A 15,654-nucleotide genomic window follows, 5' to 3' on the forward strand; every position below is an offset into this window, starting at 1 on the left:
GAATTGCATTTCCATCATCATTTTACAACTTGTTGGCAATGTTGTTAGCCTATGTGTAAATATTCATTTATTTGTTACAGTAACAACGTGAGCTACCAGGAAAGTCTCATAAAGCTGCTTCTTGGGATTGAGATTCTGCAGGTAAAGTAATTGCAACATTTGCTGTTAGCACAGTGATTAACAAGTGCATATTTTCTGTAGTTTACTCATGAAGATTTTTTTCTTTTCCTCATAGACTCCTGTTATAAACACATTATTTGAAAAAATTCCTGAATTTATGTATGATGGGTAAGACTCACTTTTGTTTCTCAGTGTAGTTGATACAACCTCTATAGCTTATAGTGAGTATGTTTAAAGTTTTAAAGTTTATTTATTAGTGTCACAAGTAGGCTTACATTAACACTCCAATGAAGTTAGTGTGAAAATCCCCAAGTTGCCACACTCTGGCGCCTGTTTGGGTACACTGAGAGAATTTAGCATGGCCAATGCACCTAACCAGCACGTCTTTGGGACTGTGGGAGGAAGCCTGGAGGAAATCCACACAGACACGGGGAGAACTTGCAGGCCCTGCACAGACAGTGACTCAAGTCGCGAATTGAATTTGGGTCCCTGGCGCTGTGAGGCAGCAGTGCTAACCACTGCGCCACCGTGCTGCCTTTAATGCTAATGTGATTTGTCAATGCTAATGTAATTTTCTTACATCTACAGGTTTAAAGGGGTTATTATTTAACAAGACTGTACTAAATTACTGTTGAAGCACTCTCACCACAGTGCTTAGAGATAGATTAATTATGCAAGGTACTTTTCTTGTGTCTCCCATCAGTCTTCCCCCAACCAGTATCAAACACCGATTAAGATGTCATTCATCTAAATTGCTGTTGTGGAACCTGGCTGTGCTTCCTGCCTACATAATGCTAGTAACATCCATTCAAAAATATTAGTGAATTGATTGTGAAATTCTTTGGGATGCCTGAATGATGCAACAATGTTCTGCCTGCAGTTCTTTATTACAAAGATGTGCTAGAGGTAGGAATAACAAGCATCACCTATTCAATCTTTTTCAATTAAATAAATCATAGAAACTGAAATAAATATAGAAACTGCTGTGAAAGGGTCCCAGACCAGAACCGTAAGCTATGTTATGAAGCCAGGCGAGACCTCAACAGTCTTTCTATTTATATCTCAGATATCAGAGGGACGTTTTTTTACACAGAGGGTGGTGGAGGCAGACATACTGGCATCATTTAAGACTTACCTGGATAGTCACATGAGCAGTCTGGGAATGGAGGGATACAAACGAATGGTCTAGTTGGACCAATGAGCAGCACAGGCTTGGAGGGCCGAAGGGCCTGTTTCCTGTGCTGTACTGTTTTTTGTTTGTTCTTTGTCTTTGGCATGTATGTGAGGAAAGGATACTTCACTCCGGGAGCAATTCCACTGACAAAGTTAGGGATCTTTTATAGTAAAACAAACTTTATTTAATAACACAGTTTAAATGTAACTCTAACAAGTGAAGCAACTTGACTATTTAACAGCTGAACAATATTTAAAAACAAAAAGGAAACAATTTTAATTTCTAACTTATCACTGTTTCAGTTCCAAATCAACAATATTCCTCTTACTGACTTAAATGTCACTTTAAGTACAGTTAGCAACCATAAATATACTTGCTATAATATGTGTAGACAGTCTTGAAGCGTTCAGAGAGAAAGTGAGTTTCAGAGCATCTTACAGCAGCCTCTGTCTTCAAACGATTCCCAGCTAAAATTGGCTGTTTTCTACAAAAGCTTTTTGCTTTCTGTTGCAGACGTGGCTTTGCACATAAACCATATCATCACATGACACTGTCAATCACTCGAACCAGAAATCCCAGGGGAATTTAAGTAAATAAAACTTCATTTACTCTATTTAACATAGCCACTTGCAAGGCTAAAATGAGTAATTATCTTGCTCTCCCAGCATCTGAGTTGCATTTCTTCCAGACATACTGACTACCTGTAGAATAAAGCTGAATTTTTAAACATTCCCCTTTAAAACAAAAAAATCTCGATCTCAACTGTACCGCCATCATCAAAGATGGAAAAACTCCAGGTCTGGCATCATCTGTGGAGGGAGAAATGGAGTTCACGTTTTGAGTCTAAAATGACTCTTTTTCGGAAATCTTTTCAGAAAGATGTTGTACCATAGTTATACATTTGGTTTTCTGAGGGAGTTTGTTAAGGTGTAGCCATATGATAAGATAGCTCCTTGTAAATTGTTGCTGATTTAGATTAGTGAAGTATAGTGTAAGTACTGGGTTCTGATTAGGTGAGTATATAACTACAATTAGAGACTCAACTCGCTGACAACCAGCCAAGTACTCTTGTGAAAGTAGAATTCCTTTATGTAATTTTCTTCAATTTTAGTGTTCCAGAGGATGGGATTAACATGCCACGACTCATCATCAATCAGTTCAAATGGCTGGGCAGGATCGTAGATAGTAAGGTAGGGATTTATGATTTTATTTTAAAGCTGCTTCACCCCCCCCCCCCCCCCCCCCCCCCCCCCCGCCCCCCCATATTCTCATGAGCGATGCCCACATCCCATGAATGAATAAAGGGGGGAAAAAATTATGTTGGGTTGATGGTCTCCTAAGTCGTAAACCTCTGTGGTTTGGATGGATACAAGCCATTATTAAAGGAATTAATTTTGGAATAAAGCCATCACCACAAAATGCATAGAATGTTATTTAAAATGGATCGTGGAAATATTGGCAGTTAACATTCTTTGATTTATTATTTGGCCTTTATCGCTACATTGGGAATGTCAGAACCCATTTCACTGAGCATGCTTTTAGCCAGGGAAGACGAGATCTAAATCCAGTCATTTTGGATTGAAATGCAGTTCCTTAGTAGTGAAAAACGTTTCTAAATCGACTGTGCCACCATAGTGAAGTTATTGTAAATATGTCACCTAGAGTGCTGGATGGAGCAGAGCTCTTTGATTTGATTTGATTCATTATTGTCAAATGTATTAGTGTACAGTGAAAAGTATTGTTTCTTGCACGCTGTACAGACAAAGCGTACTGTACATAGAGAAGGAAAGGAGAGGGTGCAGAACGTCGTGTTACGGTCATAGTTAGGGTGTAGAGAAAGGTCAACTTAATATGAGGAAGGTCCATTCGAAAGTCTGATGGCAGTAGGGAAGAAGCTATTCTCGAGTCGATTGGTACGTGACTTCAGACTTTTGTATCTTTTTCCCGATGAAGAAGGTGGAAGAGAGAGTGTCCGGGGTGCGTGGGTTCGTTATTATTCCAATAACTAATTAGAATTAATTAATTAATTATTGGGGTCGTCCAATCTTGTAATCACTGCTGGTTATTGTTGTTTGCACATCCCTGCTGTATTCTGCTATTTAATTTCATTTATTTACTTTGGAATTTGTGGATATGCACAATTCTTCATTGTATTTGTTGTCTATGGCATTAAACTGTACACTGTGTAATTGTTTCTCAACTTGGCTGCGTGGTTTTTGTTCCAGGACTTGACCAGTAAGATCACACAGCTGATCTGTGTTGCACCTCTTGAAATCCAGCGGCACCTCATCACCAGCTTGCCAGAAATCCTGGACGATGCTCAACACAATGGAATTGCCAAAGAGCTTAAGTAAGCTGGATCTGAAATATTTGAGGCATGCTCCTTTAAATATTGCTCAGAGTTAAGCTGCTCTGGTGGCTAAGTACACTTCCCAATGTGGGACTGAACCATAACAGACCTAATCCACGTTCGTATTGACCAACCTGGTCTCAGCAAGGGTGGAGTCAGGAGTTTTACAGTTGGTTCATTGTCTCGGGACTAGAGAGAGAGAAAAATAAATTAGCCTGGTTCCCTCCCCTGATAACTATCCATTGAACCTTGCTTTAAATTATATGTATGGGCATGAATGGTGCTTCGCTATGATCTCCCCACCCCACCATTCAGTTCAGATTAGCTTATGCCCCTAGAGAGCATCTCAATCCCAGAGTTATATCCCAACACAGGTCAGCAGAGAAGAGGAGATTTAAAGTGACAAACTACAGTTAACAGGATTTTCCTTATCTGCTGCAAGGTAAATTTTATACTCACAGTGCAAGTTTCCTCGCTGTAGAAATTACTGTAATAGATGTGAGCCTAATAGTGACTTGGGAGTTATAACAGCTTAACCTGGCAAGAGGTTTCAATAATGGGCAAAGAGTACAGATTTTAGTATCTATGAAATAATCTAAACTACAAAATACAGCGATCAGATCGAAAAAATAGAGGAAAGAAATCTTTGCACTCTGAATAAGAGCTTAATTTTTCATTCTGTTGTTTGGATGCTTTCTTAAAGAAAGTATAGTAATTGCTTATCTGACGTTTTAATGTAATCTCAACAGTACACATTGCCCACCTTCCCCCACAGTATGGTCAGGCTCATCACCTTCCCCCATACTATGTCAGGCTCATATACAATACAATCAGTATACAGTGTACCCTCTGTATACTTGCTGTGCACTGTTTTGCCTATCCACCCCACATGTTTTTAAAATTGCTTTTCCATATTGTCTCAACATTGAAAGTTAAGTGCATGCTTCAAATTAAGTGTATTATCTTCAAATCTCTTGAAATACAAATTTGATTCAATTTATTATTTAACTAATGTTCTTCATTGAATTTTTTTCTCATTTTTGAGTGAGCTCATGTTTTCAGTCAGTTCTGCTGTTTTTATTCTTTCTGACAGTTCCTTGTTGCAGCAGAACACTCAGTTGACGGTGCCCATCCTGGATGCTCTTTCTAGCCTCAATCTATGTGCCGAGCTATTGGTAGAGGTACGGTTCCTCCCCTCCAGGATTACAATATTTAATGAATGAAGTTCTTGTCACTCACTGGTCCTCTATAAAATGTGAAGACAGATAATTGTAATATCTCAAAATGGAGTGAGTCTCTTCCATTGCTCCTTCTTTTAAGATTGATTCTATGGGCTGCAATCAAGAACAGAAAGTTAAGGTGCCAGTACAAATACATTTTGGTTTGGAGCACTACAATTTACCTCAGTGTGTCAGGTTGCTGAGTTGGAGAAAAAGTCAGCCATTCTATTCACCCCTACTGGAAAAGTGCATACATTGGAATACAAGAAACAGGAATAGGCAATTCGGTCCCTTGGTATAGAGGGATATGGGCCAAATGCGGGCAATTGGCACTAGCTTAGTGGTTAAAAACTGGGTGGCATGGACAAGTTAAGCCGAAGGGCTATTTCCATGCTGTAAACCTCTATGACTTCATGACCCTGCTCTGCCATTCAATAAGAACATGGCTGATTGTGGCCAGTTTCCTGCCTGTCTCTCATAACCTTCAACTCCCTGTCAATCAAAAATCTGTCTAATTCAACCTTGAATGTATTCCAAATTGCATCACCTCACATATGTCCGGGTTAAATTCCATCTGCCATCTTTCGGCCCAGGTCTCCAGTCAATTTGTATCCTGCTTTATCTGCTGACAATCCTCCTCACCATCTGCTACTACCCCAATTTTTTTATCATCTGCAAATTTACTAATCAGACCACCTACATTTTCCTCCAAATCATTTATATATAACAAACAACAGAGGCCTCAGCACTGATCCTTGTGGAACACCTCCAGTTAGAAAAGTACCCTTCCACTGCTACTCTCTATTTTCTATACCCAAGCCAGTTTTGTATCCATCTTTCCGGCTCACCTCAGATCCCATATGACTTCACCTTCTGTATCAGCCTGCCATGAGGAACCTTATCGAAGATTTTACTAAAGTCTATGTATGCAACATCCACTGCTCTGCCCTGGTCAATTTTTTTTAGTCACTTCCTCAAAGAACTCAGTCAAGTTTGTGAGACACGACCTTCCCTTCACAAAACCATGCTGCCTATCGCTAATAAGCCTATTCTCTTCCAGATGTGAGTACATCCTATCCCTAAGAATCCTCTCCAATAATTTCCCCACCACTGATGTAAGGCTCACAGGCCTGTAATTTCTTGGATTGTCTCTTCTGCCCTTCTTAAACAGAGGAACAAAGTTGGCTACTCTCCAATCCTCTGGTACCTCGCCTGTGGCTAAAGAGGATACAAAGATTTTAGCCAAGGCCTCAGCAATTTCTTCTCTTGCCTCTCTTAGTATTCTGGGATAAACCCTATCTGGCCCTGGGGGCTTGTTCACCTTAATGATTTTCAAAACCTCCAATGCCTCCTCCCTTTTTATCTCAACATGTCCTAGAATATCAACATTCTCCTTTCTACACTCACCATCCACCACATCCTTCTCCTTTGTGAATACTGATGCAAAATTCTCGTTAAGGACCTTACCCATCTCAGCTGGCGCCACACACAGTCATGCCCTTCTTTCATCCAAGCCTCCGTAATTGGCACAACACCATAATTCCATGTAGTAATCCAAGCTTTAAGTTCATCCGCCTTACCTGTCATACTCTTGCGTTAAAGCAAACACACCTCCACCTAGTTGATGGAGAAAGTTTTCTAATACTCTGCATTCTAATTGCATATTGTCATGTAGAAGAACTGTAGAGGATTTTCACCTTTGGAAATATTTCTAATTATAGTTAATTTCTCTTTGTTCTTTGCTTGCAGGTGCGTCACTCTGTTATGTCGACCTTGTCTGCAGTGAAGCTTGACGATCTCCCTGTAGTTGTCAAGTTCATTCTTCATGCCATCACAGCAGCAGATGCTGTAGAGGTAAATGATAGTTCATAAATTGTGTTGAGGTGGGAGGGCAATCCTACTGAACTGTTTACCACTGTGTTAGTGAGACAAGACATGGAGATATGTTGAGTAAAACGATTTAGGGCTATTGCTTGATGAGTCTGTGGGATAGTTGATCCAGCATGTGCATCAGTTCCCAGATGTTACTGAGAGTGGCTTTACAAGGTTAACTGTTGGAATTGTCTGGTTCATGGCTTATGGACCTGTCCAATTTTAATTTTGAACTGCAGTGATTTTTATCAATTGAGTTATTTGCTACAAAGTCAGTTCACTACAAAGGACATTCCGATTAATCTTATAGTTTACAACTAGATTGCATTTATACTGTAAAGTAAAGTTTAATTATTCATCACAAGTATGCTTACATTAACACTACAATAAAGTTACTATGAAAATCCCCTAGTTGCCACACTCTGGCACCTGTTCGGGTACACTGAGGGAGAATTTAGCATGGCCAGTGCACCTAACCAGCACGTCTTTGAGTGTGGGAAGAAACCGGAGCACCCGGAGAAAACCCATGCAGACACGGGGAGAACGTGCAGACTCTGCACAGTCAGTGACCCAAGCCGGGAATCGAACCCGGGTCCCTGGTGCTGTGAGGCAGCAGTGCTAGCCACTGTGCCACCGGTGGAAGCACAAGCTCCTTTCCCTGAAGGACATTAGTGAATCAGTTGAATTTTATGAGAGTCTCACAGCGGTTTTGTGGTTATTTTACACGATCTATTGGATTTGAACTGCAGACCCCACGATACATTAATTATCCTTATGTATTTTATCTGACCTGGGGTTACTTGGTTTCAATTCACAGGGACCATATATGAGGGATACAGAAATGTATTGTGCATTGTCGTGACATCCTCGTCTGACCTTAACTATTTGGTCCCAAGATGATTTGACCACATATCCGCACCATCACTCAGGTTGCATATTTCCAACGCTGTAACTTTGCCCGACTCCACCCCTGTTGCTGAAACTCTCATCCAGTATTTGTTGCCTGTTGACTTGACCATTCCAACACAGACTTGGTCAGCCTCTCACTTTGTACCCTCTGTGAAACTTGACATTGTCCAAAACTTTGCCTGTGCCTTAACTCTCATTGAGTCCCATTCATTCATCATCCTTATTCTCGCTGATCTACATTGGTTCTCAGTCAACAACTGAGAACCCCCCCCCGCCAATCTCTGTAATCTCCCACAAACCCCTGAGATGTCTGTGATTCTCTAATTTTAGTTTTCTTGGCATTCCTGAATTTAGTTTCTTAGTTGTGCCTTCAGATGCTGAAGCTCTAGGCTCTGGAGTTCCAACCCTAGACCACTCTGTCTCCTTTAAAATGTTCCTTAAAACTTACATCTTTGACGAGCTTTTGGTCACCTGTCCCAATACCTCCACACATAGCTATATTTTGTTTTATAATGCTCAAGTGAAACGCCCTGGATGTGTTATTGCATTGAAGGTTTTTATAAAATGCAATGTATTGTTTTTAACCCATTTTAACCTGAGAATTTTCATTGACAGCTTTGACTCAGCTGTTACCAGATGCTTTGGATGGGATTTTTGGGTGGTAAAGGTAGATTGTCATTGGCTGGCAATGAGAGCTTCTGGTCCCACCGTGGTCAGTGGGGTTCCCGTTCACTGGACCCCTCCTGCCACCAGGAAACCTGTGGCAGGACTGGAAACCCCCGCCAGTAGGAGCGGCCAGAAAATTCAGGCCTTTTCAGTGCATTCCATGTTTTTAGTGGGTCAGAAGCAGACAATTAAAACAGTCTGAAAGATAAGACCATAAGACATAGGAGCAGAATTAGGCCACTCGGCCCATCGAGTCTGCTCCGCCATTCAATCATGGCTGATATTTTTCTCATCCCCATTCTCCTGCCTTTTCCCCATAACCCCTGACCCCCTTATTAATCAAGATGTGCTTGTGTTAGGTGCATTGGCCATGCTAAATTCTCCCTCAGTGTACCTGAACAGGCACCGGAGTGTGGCGACTAGGGGATTCTCACAGTAACTTCATTGCAGTGTTAATGTAAGCCTACTTGTGACTAATAAATATATAAACTTTAAAAAAAAAACTGAACCAAGCGACAACTCACAAATAAAGCAACCAGAGCAAGTTTGTTTGAAATTGCTGCTGATGTTCCAGTTACCGTCAGCTGCACTCTTGTAATATAAAATCAGCTGCTGCTGATTTTATATTCCTACTTGTGTCTCAGCCTGGCTTCGAGATGCTGCACTTTGATGCCCAATTGGATTTCAAAGTTGGAGATGTAACACTATTTTGTATCAGAAAGGTACGCCATTTGCCTCTGTTAGTTTTAAAATTTAATGTGGTTTTCATCAATGTAGCAAGAGACATTGTGAGGAGTCTTCATTCACTGCCACCTGTACTGTTTTTCATTCTAGGTGATTACAGAATTGCGAAAGAATCTAGAATTGGAGTCATGTGTGCTTCCTTCACAAATGCAGGCCAGCCAGGACAAGCGGAAGCAGAAGAGTGTGATGGGGTACAATGCCAAAAACAGCATTATTAAGCATAAATGATTCAGCTGGTATTGTAACAGTTCCTCCTGCCATGTTGCATTGAGTTCCTTCATTTTGTTGATCAGAAAAATAAAATTCAAACGAAGGGGGAAGCCCGATTAAAATAGATCCTATCTCTAGAATATAAACATCAAAACCCTTTATTTCTCGAAAGAAACAACTTTCTAAAAAAAAAACCCTATCTGCAAAAAAGTAGTGGGACAATTCTCAATCAACTGCATGGAAAAGATGTGCAGGTTAGGTGGATTGGCCATGCTGAATTGCCCCTTAGTGTCCCAAGATATGTAGGTTAGATGGATTAGCCATGGGTGAGGTTACAGAGAGAGGGCAGGGGAGAGGGCCTGGGTAAGTCAGAGAGTCAGTGCAGACTTGATTGGTCGAATGGCCTCTTCTGCACTGTAGGGATTCTATGAAACCCTGTGGAGTTACAAGTCTGTTGAAGCCATATCAAGTGTAGCTCAGTTCGTAGCTTTTCGCCTCTGAATCAGAAGGTGATGGGTTCAAGTCCAACTCAGGACTTGGACACTTAAATCAAGGCACTGTTGTGCAGTACTGAAGAGTGGTCATGCAGCAGTGTTAGGGGTGCTGCCTTTCAGATGAGGCCCCATCGATCCTCTCTGGTGGACGTTAAAGATCCCATGGCAGTCTCTTTTAAAGAAGTAGAGGAATTATCCTTTTTGTCCTGCCCAATATTTATCCCTCAATCAACATCACAAAAAAAAGGCTATCTAGTGGTTACCATATTGTTGTTTGTGGGTGCTTGCTGTGCACAAATCAGCTGCCCCATTTCCTATGTTACAATAGTGACTATGCTTCACAAATACTTCATTGTCTATGAAGCATTTTAAGATGTCCAATGGTTGCGAAACGTGCTATAAAAAATGCAAGTGTTTCTTTCTTTGTTACTCATAACCTGCCAATTCCCAGTTTCCAAAATTGCTCAAAGAATTGACGATCCTGAACCGTAGTATTATCCGACTATTCAGGTTGTATTGTTTCACTGTGATGAAGCCAACAAAACATAAGAGAAAATGCGCCCGGCCTCTGCAACCAGTCCAGATCAGGAGTTTCTTAAATACATTGCAATGTTCACTCAGCAGACATGTTTTATCGATGATAACAGATGCTGATCAGTGTTCTGTTTCTGTTTTTAGGGCATCAGTGAATCAGGAGAACAGGGGTCATGACTGCGTTGCGATCATGTTCAATGTTATCAAAGCTGCTGTGCGGTTTCAGAAAGCAACAGCTGAAGCCTGGATTAAGGTGGTTCCCAAATGCTGTTTTTCTTTTCATGTTGCAGAAGTTTTCAAGGTCAAAAAATTAAATGGGTTGGGGGAGTGAAGTGCAAACGTTTTAGTCTTGTTGACACCTGTGAATCACATGGACATTCTTGTCCTGCACAGGGGCCTGTTGTTGTGGAATCAAACCAATACTGGTAAATTAAGTTTGTTTATTAGTCACAAGTAGGCTTACATTCACACTGTAATGAAGTTACTGTGAAAATCCCCTAGTCGCCACACTCCGGCGCCTGTTCGGGTACACAGAGGGAGGACATAACATGACCAATGCACCCTAACCAGCACATCTTTAGGACTGTGGGAGGAAACCAGAGCACCCGGAGGAAACCCACGCAGACACAGGAAGAATGTGAAAACTCCAAGCCGGGAATTGATCCCTGGAGCTGTGAGGCAGCAGTGCTAACCACCGTGCCGCCCCAGCTCTAGCTGTGACTATTGTTAGTATTCAACCTCTGCCTTGCTCTGGTTCACAGCAACGCGCTTCAAGTAAGCATTTGGCATTTGATGGCGGCACGTAGAGAATGGACTTTTGTTGATGTACAGCACAATAATTTACCTAACTGTATATAAAGAGAGCACATTTCTGATTTCTGTACCTTTCAAACCCTCTGAAGCACAATGAAGGACATGTTCCTTTATACACCACATCTTTCCTGCATCAAAGATACATATCACAGATAGGACCTCGTAATGTGTCTGTTCCCAAATCCTTTGAAGACCGCCTATTTATGTCAACAGTTGTGGTTGTTTACACCAAAGCCATTTACTCAAACTTTGAAAAATAGGCGTTATTGACTATTATCTTTCCTTGGTACAGTTAATGGATCATCCTACCTATGTTTATCATCCTAATCATTCATGGCTGATATTACTGTCACTTATTTTGCTAATGAACCTGGACAGGTGGAGGATCTCTCGGTGGGTGAGCATCTTGGGGATAGCGATCATAATTCTATCTCCTTCACGATAGCATTGGAAAGAGATAGGATCAGGCAGGCTAGGAAAGTGTTTCTCTGGAGTAAAGGGAAATACAGTGTCATCAGGGAGGAAATTAGACGGGTAAATTGGAAGGAGGCATTCTTGGGGAAAAGTACCGAAGGAAAGTGGAGGATTTTCAAGGAATGTTTGTCTGGAGCTCTGCATGACAACGTTCCGATGAGACAGGGGGGTGTTGGTAGGGTACGGGAACCGTGGTGCACGAAGGTTGTGATGAACCTGGTGAATAAGAAAAGAGAGGCGTACAGAAGGTTCAGAGAGCTAGGAGGTGTTAAGGATTTAGAGGAGTATACGGGATGTAGGAAGGAGCTTAAGAAGGAAATTAGGAGAGCGAGAAGGGGTCATGAGAAGGCCTTGGCGGGTAAGATTAAGGAGAATCCCAAGGCTTTCTACAAATATGTCAAGAGTAAAAGGATGAGATGTGAAGGCATAGGACCCTTAAAAGGTGAAGGGGGAAAAGTTTGTGCGGAACCGTTAGAAATGGCGGAGCTGCTTAATGAATACTTTACCTCGGTATTCACGGTGGAAAGGGATCTGGGTGGTTGTACTGCTGGTTTGCGGTGGACAGAAAGGATCGAGCATGTGGACATAAAGAAAGAGGATGTGTTGGAACTATTGAATGGCATCAAGGTTGGTAAGTCGCCGGGACCGGATGGGATGTACCCCAGGTTACTGTGGGAGGCGAGGGAGGAGATTGCGGAGCCTTTGGCGATGATCTTTGCATCGTCGATGGAGACGGGAGAGGTTCCGGAGGATTGGAGGATTGCAGATGTGGTCCCTATATTCAAGAAAGGGAACAGGGACAGCCCGGGAAATTACCGACCGGTGAGTCTAACCTCAGTGGTTGGTAAGTTGATGGAGAGGATCCTGAGAGACAGGATTTATGATCATCTAGAGAAGTTTAGTATGATCAAAAGTAGTCAGCACGGCTTTGTCAAGGGCAGGTCGTGCCTTACGAGCCTGGTTGAGTTCTTTGAAAATGTGACCAAACACATTGACGAAGGAAGAGCGGTGGATGTGGTCTATATGGACTTCAGCAAGGCGTTCGATAAGGTCCCCCATGCAAGACTTCTTGAGAAAGTGAGAGGGCATGGGATCCAAGGGGCTGTTGCCTTGTGGATCCAGAACTGGCTTGCCTGCAGAAGGCAGAGAGTGGCTGTGGAGGGGTCTTTCTCTGCATGGAGGTCAGTGACCAGTGGAGTGCCCCAGGGATCTGTTCTGGGACCCTTGCTGTTTGTCATTTTCATAAATGACCTGGATGAGGAAGTGGAGGGATGGGTTGGTAAGTTTGCTGACGACACCAAGGTAGGTGGTGTTGTGGATAGTTTGGAGGGATGTCAGAAGTTGCAGCGAGACATAGATAGAATGCAAGACTGGGCGGAGAAGTGGCAGATGGACTTCAACCCGGATAAGTGTGTGGTGATCCATTTTGGCAGATCCAATGGGATGAAGCAGCAGTATAATATGAAGGGTACCATTCTTAGCAGTGTAGAGGATCAGAAGGACCTTGGGGTCCGGGTCCATAGGACTCTTAAATCGGCCTCGCAGGTGGAGGATGCGGTCAAGAAGGCGTACGGCGTACTGGCCTTCATTAATCGAGGGATTGAGTTTAGGAGTCGGGAGATAATGCTGCAGCTTTATAGGACCCTGGTTAGACCCCACTTGGAGTACTGCGCGCAGTTCTAGTCACCTCATTACAGGAAAGATGTTGAAGCCATTGAAAGGGTGCAGAGGAGATTTACAAGGATGTTGCCTGGATTGGGGGGCATGCCTTATGAGGATAGGTTGAGGGAGCTTGGTCTCTTCTCCCTGGAGAGACGAAGGATGAGAGGTGACCTGATAGAGGTTTACAAGATGTTGAGAGGTCTGGATAGGGTAGACTCTCAGAGGCTATTTCCAAGGGCTGAAATGGTTGCTACGAGAGGACACAGGTTTAAGGTGCTGGGGGGTAGGTACAGAGGAGATGTCAGGGGTAAGTTTTTCACTCAGAGGGTGGTGGGTGAGTGGAATCGGCTGACGTCGGTGGTGGTGGAGGCAAACTCGTTGGGGTCTTTTAAGAGACTTCTGGATGAGTACATGGGATTTAATGGGATTGAGGGCTATAGATAGGCCGAGAGGTGGGGATGTGATCGGCGCAACTTGTGGGCCGAAGGGCCTGTTTGTGCTGTGGCTTTCTATGTTCTATGTTCTATGTTCTAAATATAATACAAACTGTAAAAGCAGAAGACAGGCTACACTTCCTTCTCACGACATTTCACAAGCCATCCTGTTTATCTTGGAAAGTCTGTCGCTCCATTATACAGAAGGAGTTCAACTGTTAACCCTTAACTCTCCAGGATGTCCAACGAGTACACCTCACTTTTTTTCCACCACAAACTCTACCTGACTCTCCGCAATGTCTGCATAATAATGTCTGTCTTGAACCCTGAACTTGGATAATGAATGGGAAATTCTGCGGTAGCTATTTTTATAAATGGACAGATGTGCAAAGAAAACATTTGCCTGCAAAATAATAGATGCTAAATATAAAGCTTGCAAATATGGTTTTCTTTTTGGAAAGGCATCTCAAGTCCAAAGTAATGCAACATTCACCCTTTAATAATTACATGCATCTCTGCAGCACATTTAACACTTTTACCTGATCTGGTCTCTGATAGATATTTCTCTGATATAACTGTTGGTAGTAAAACGTACCTCATAGCATAGTGTGCAGCTCAGCTACAACTCTCACCAACTTTTACAGATGCACCATAGAAAGCATTCTTTCTAGTTGTATCACAGCTTGGTAAGGCTCCTGCTCTGCCCAAGACCGCAAGAAACTACAAAAGGTTGTGAGTGTAGCCCAGTCCATCACGCAAACCAGCCTCCCATCCATTGGCTCTGTCGACACTTCCCGCTGCCTCAGCAAAGCAGCCAGCATAATTAAGGGGCCCACGCAGCCTGGACATTCTCCCTTCCACCTTCTTCCATCGGGAAAAAGATACAAAAGTCTGAGGACACGTACCAACTGACTCAAAAACATCTTCTTCCCTGTGCTGCCATCAGACTTTTGAATGGACCTACCTTGCACTAAGTTGATCTTTCTCTACACCCTAGCTGTGACTGTAACACTACATTCTACTCTCTCTCATTTCCTTCTCTATGAACGGTATGCTTTGTCTAAATAGCGTGCAAGAACCAATACTTTTCACTATATTAATACATGTGACAATAATAAATCAAAACCTTGGAGAGATCTAGAAAAAAGAGAATTAGAAATGGGGAATCTTTTCGAAAATTTTACTTTCGCCCTCCTGACTCTTTCTGGGGCACAATTGTAAGGGGGGGTCAAGTGACTGCTCCTTACCCCTGAGCCCAAATCCTGAATGTTCTCAGAATATTAAGAAATGAAGCATAACATATACAGTACTGCCCTCAGTCGAACCTTTTCTGGTTTGACTGAGTGGACTGTGATCAGCAGCAGAGCTGTAACTGGTTTTGCCCGTGTTCTGATAAGCCAAATGTGGTGAGGTCTATTATAGTGCCCTGCCCGCTGCCACAGCTGGGTTCGGATAACTCTGGATGCACTGGGATTAAATTTGGAACTTGCCTGTTCTTTGTAGCTGAGCATCAAGGCACACAGAATCTAACCCTTATAAGGAAGACTTTTTTCCCGTGCATTAGCCCTCGATACCTTCATTTATGAAGCCCAAGATCACATATGCTTTGTCAACCAGTCTTTCTTTCAACATGTCCTGCCACCTTCTAAGATCTATGCATTTGTCCCTGTACACTCTTTAGAACTGTGCTGTTAAGATGGTATCGCCTCACCCTATCCCTTCTGCCAAAATGCGTCAACTCATTCTTCTAAGACTTGCATTAACATAGCAGCTTTTGTGACCTCAGAATGTCCCAAAATACTTTACAACTAATGAATTATATTTGAAGTGTGATTACTTCAATAACGTAGGAAGCTTGGCAGCGAAGTTATGCACAGGAAGCTCCCACAAACAGCAATGTGATAATGACCAGATAACCTGTTTAAGTGGTGTTGGTTCAGGGATAAATATTGGCCAGGACACTGACGAGATCTCCCTT

The 15,654-nt window shown here is 42.5% G+C and overlaps 1 protein-coding gene across 1 annotated transcript in view; it reads left to right on the forward strand.

The window, feature by feature from the left end:
* fancd2 (FA complementation group D2) overlaps positions 1-15,654 on the forward strand; it is an 89,583-nt gene that overhangs the window by 6,807 nt on the left and 67,122 nt on the right. The window contains exons 5-12 of the mRNA XM_078209918.1: positions 81-141; positions 236-288; positions 2,406-2,484; positions 3,520-3,644; positions 4,738-4,825; positions 6,614-6,718; positions 9,146-9,246; positions 10,438-10,546. Of these exons, the coding sequence (XP_078066044.1) occupies positions 81-141; positions 236-288; positions 2,406-2,484; positions 3,520-3,644; positions 4,738-4,825; positions 6,614-6,718; positions 9,146-9,246; positions 10,438-10,546 (721 nt within the window). The remainder of the gene's footprint in view (positions 1-80; positions 142-235; positions 289-2,405; positions 2,485-3,519; positions 3,645-4,737; positions 4,826-6,613; positions 6,719-9,145; positions 9,247-10,437; positions 10,547-15,654) is intronic.

This window comes from Mustelus asterias, chromosome 3 (genome assembly GCF_964213995.1).
Source record: "Mustelus asterias chromosome 3, sMusAst1.hap1.1, whole genome shotgun sequence".
Taxonomy (NCBI): domain Eukaryota; kingdom Metazoa; phylum Chordata; class Chondrichthyes; order Carcharhiniformes; family Triakidae; genus Mustelus; species Mustelus asterias.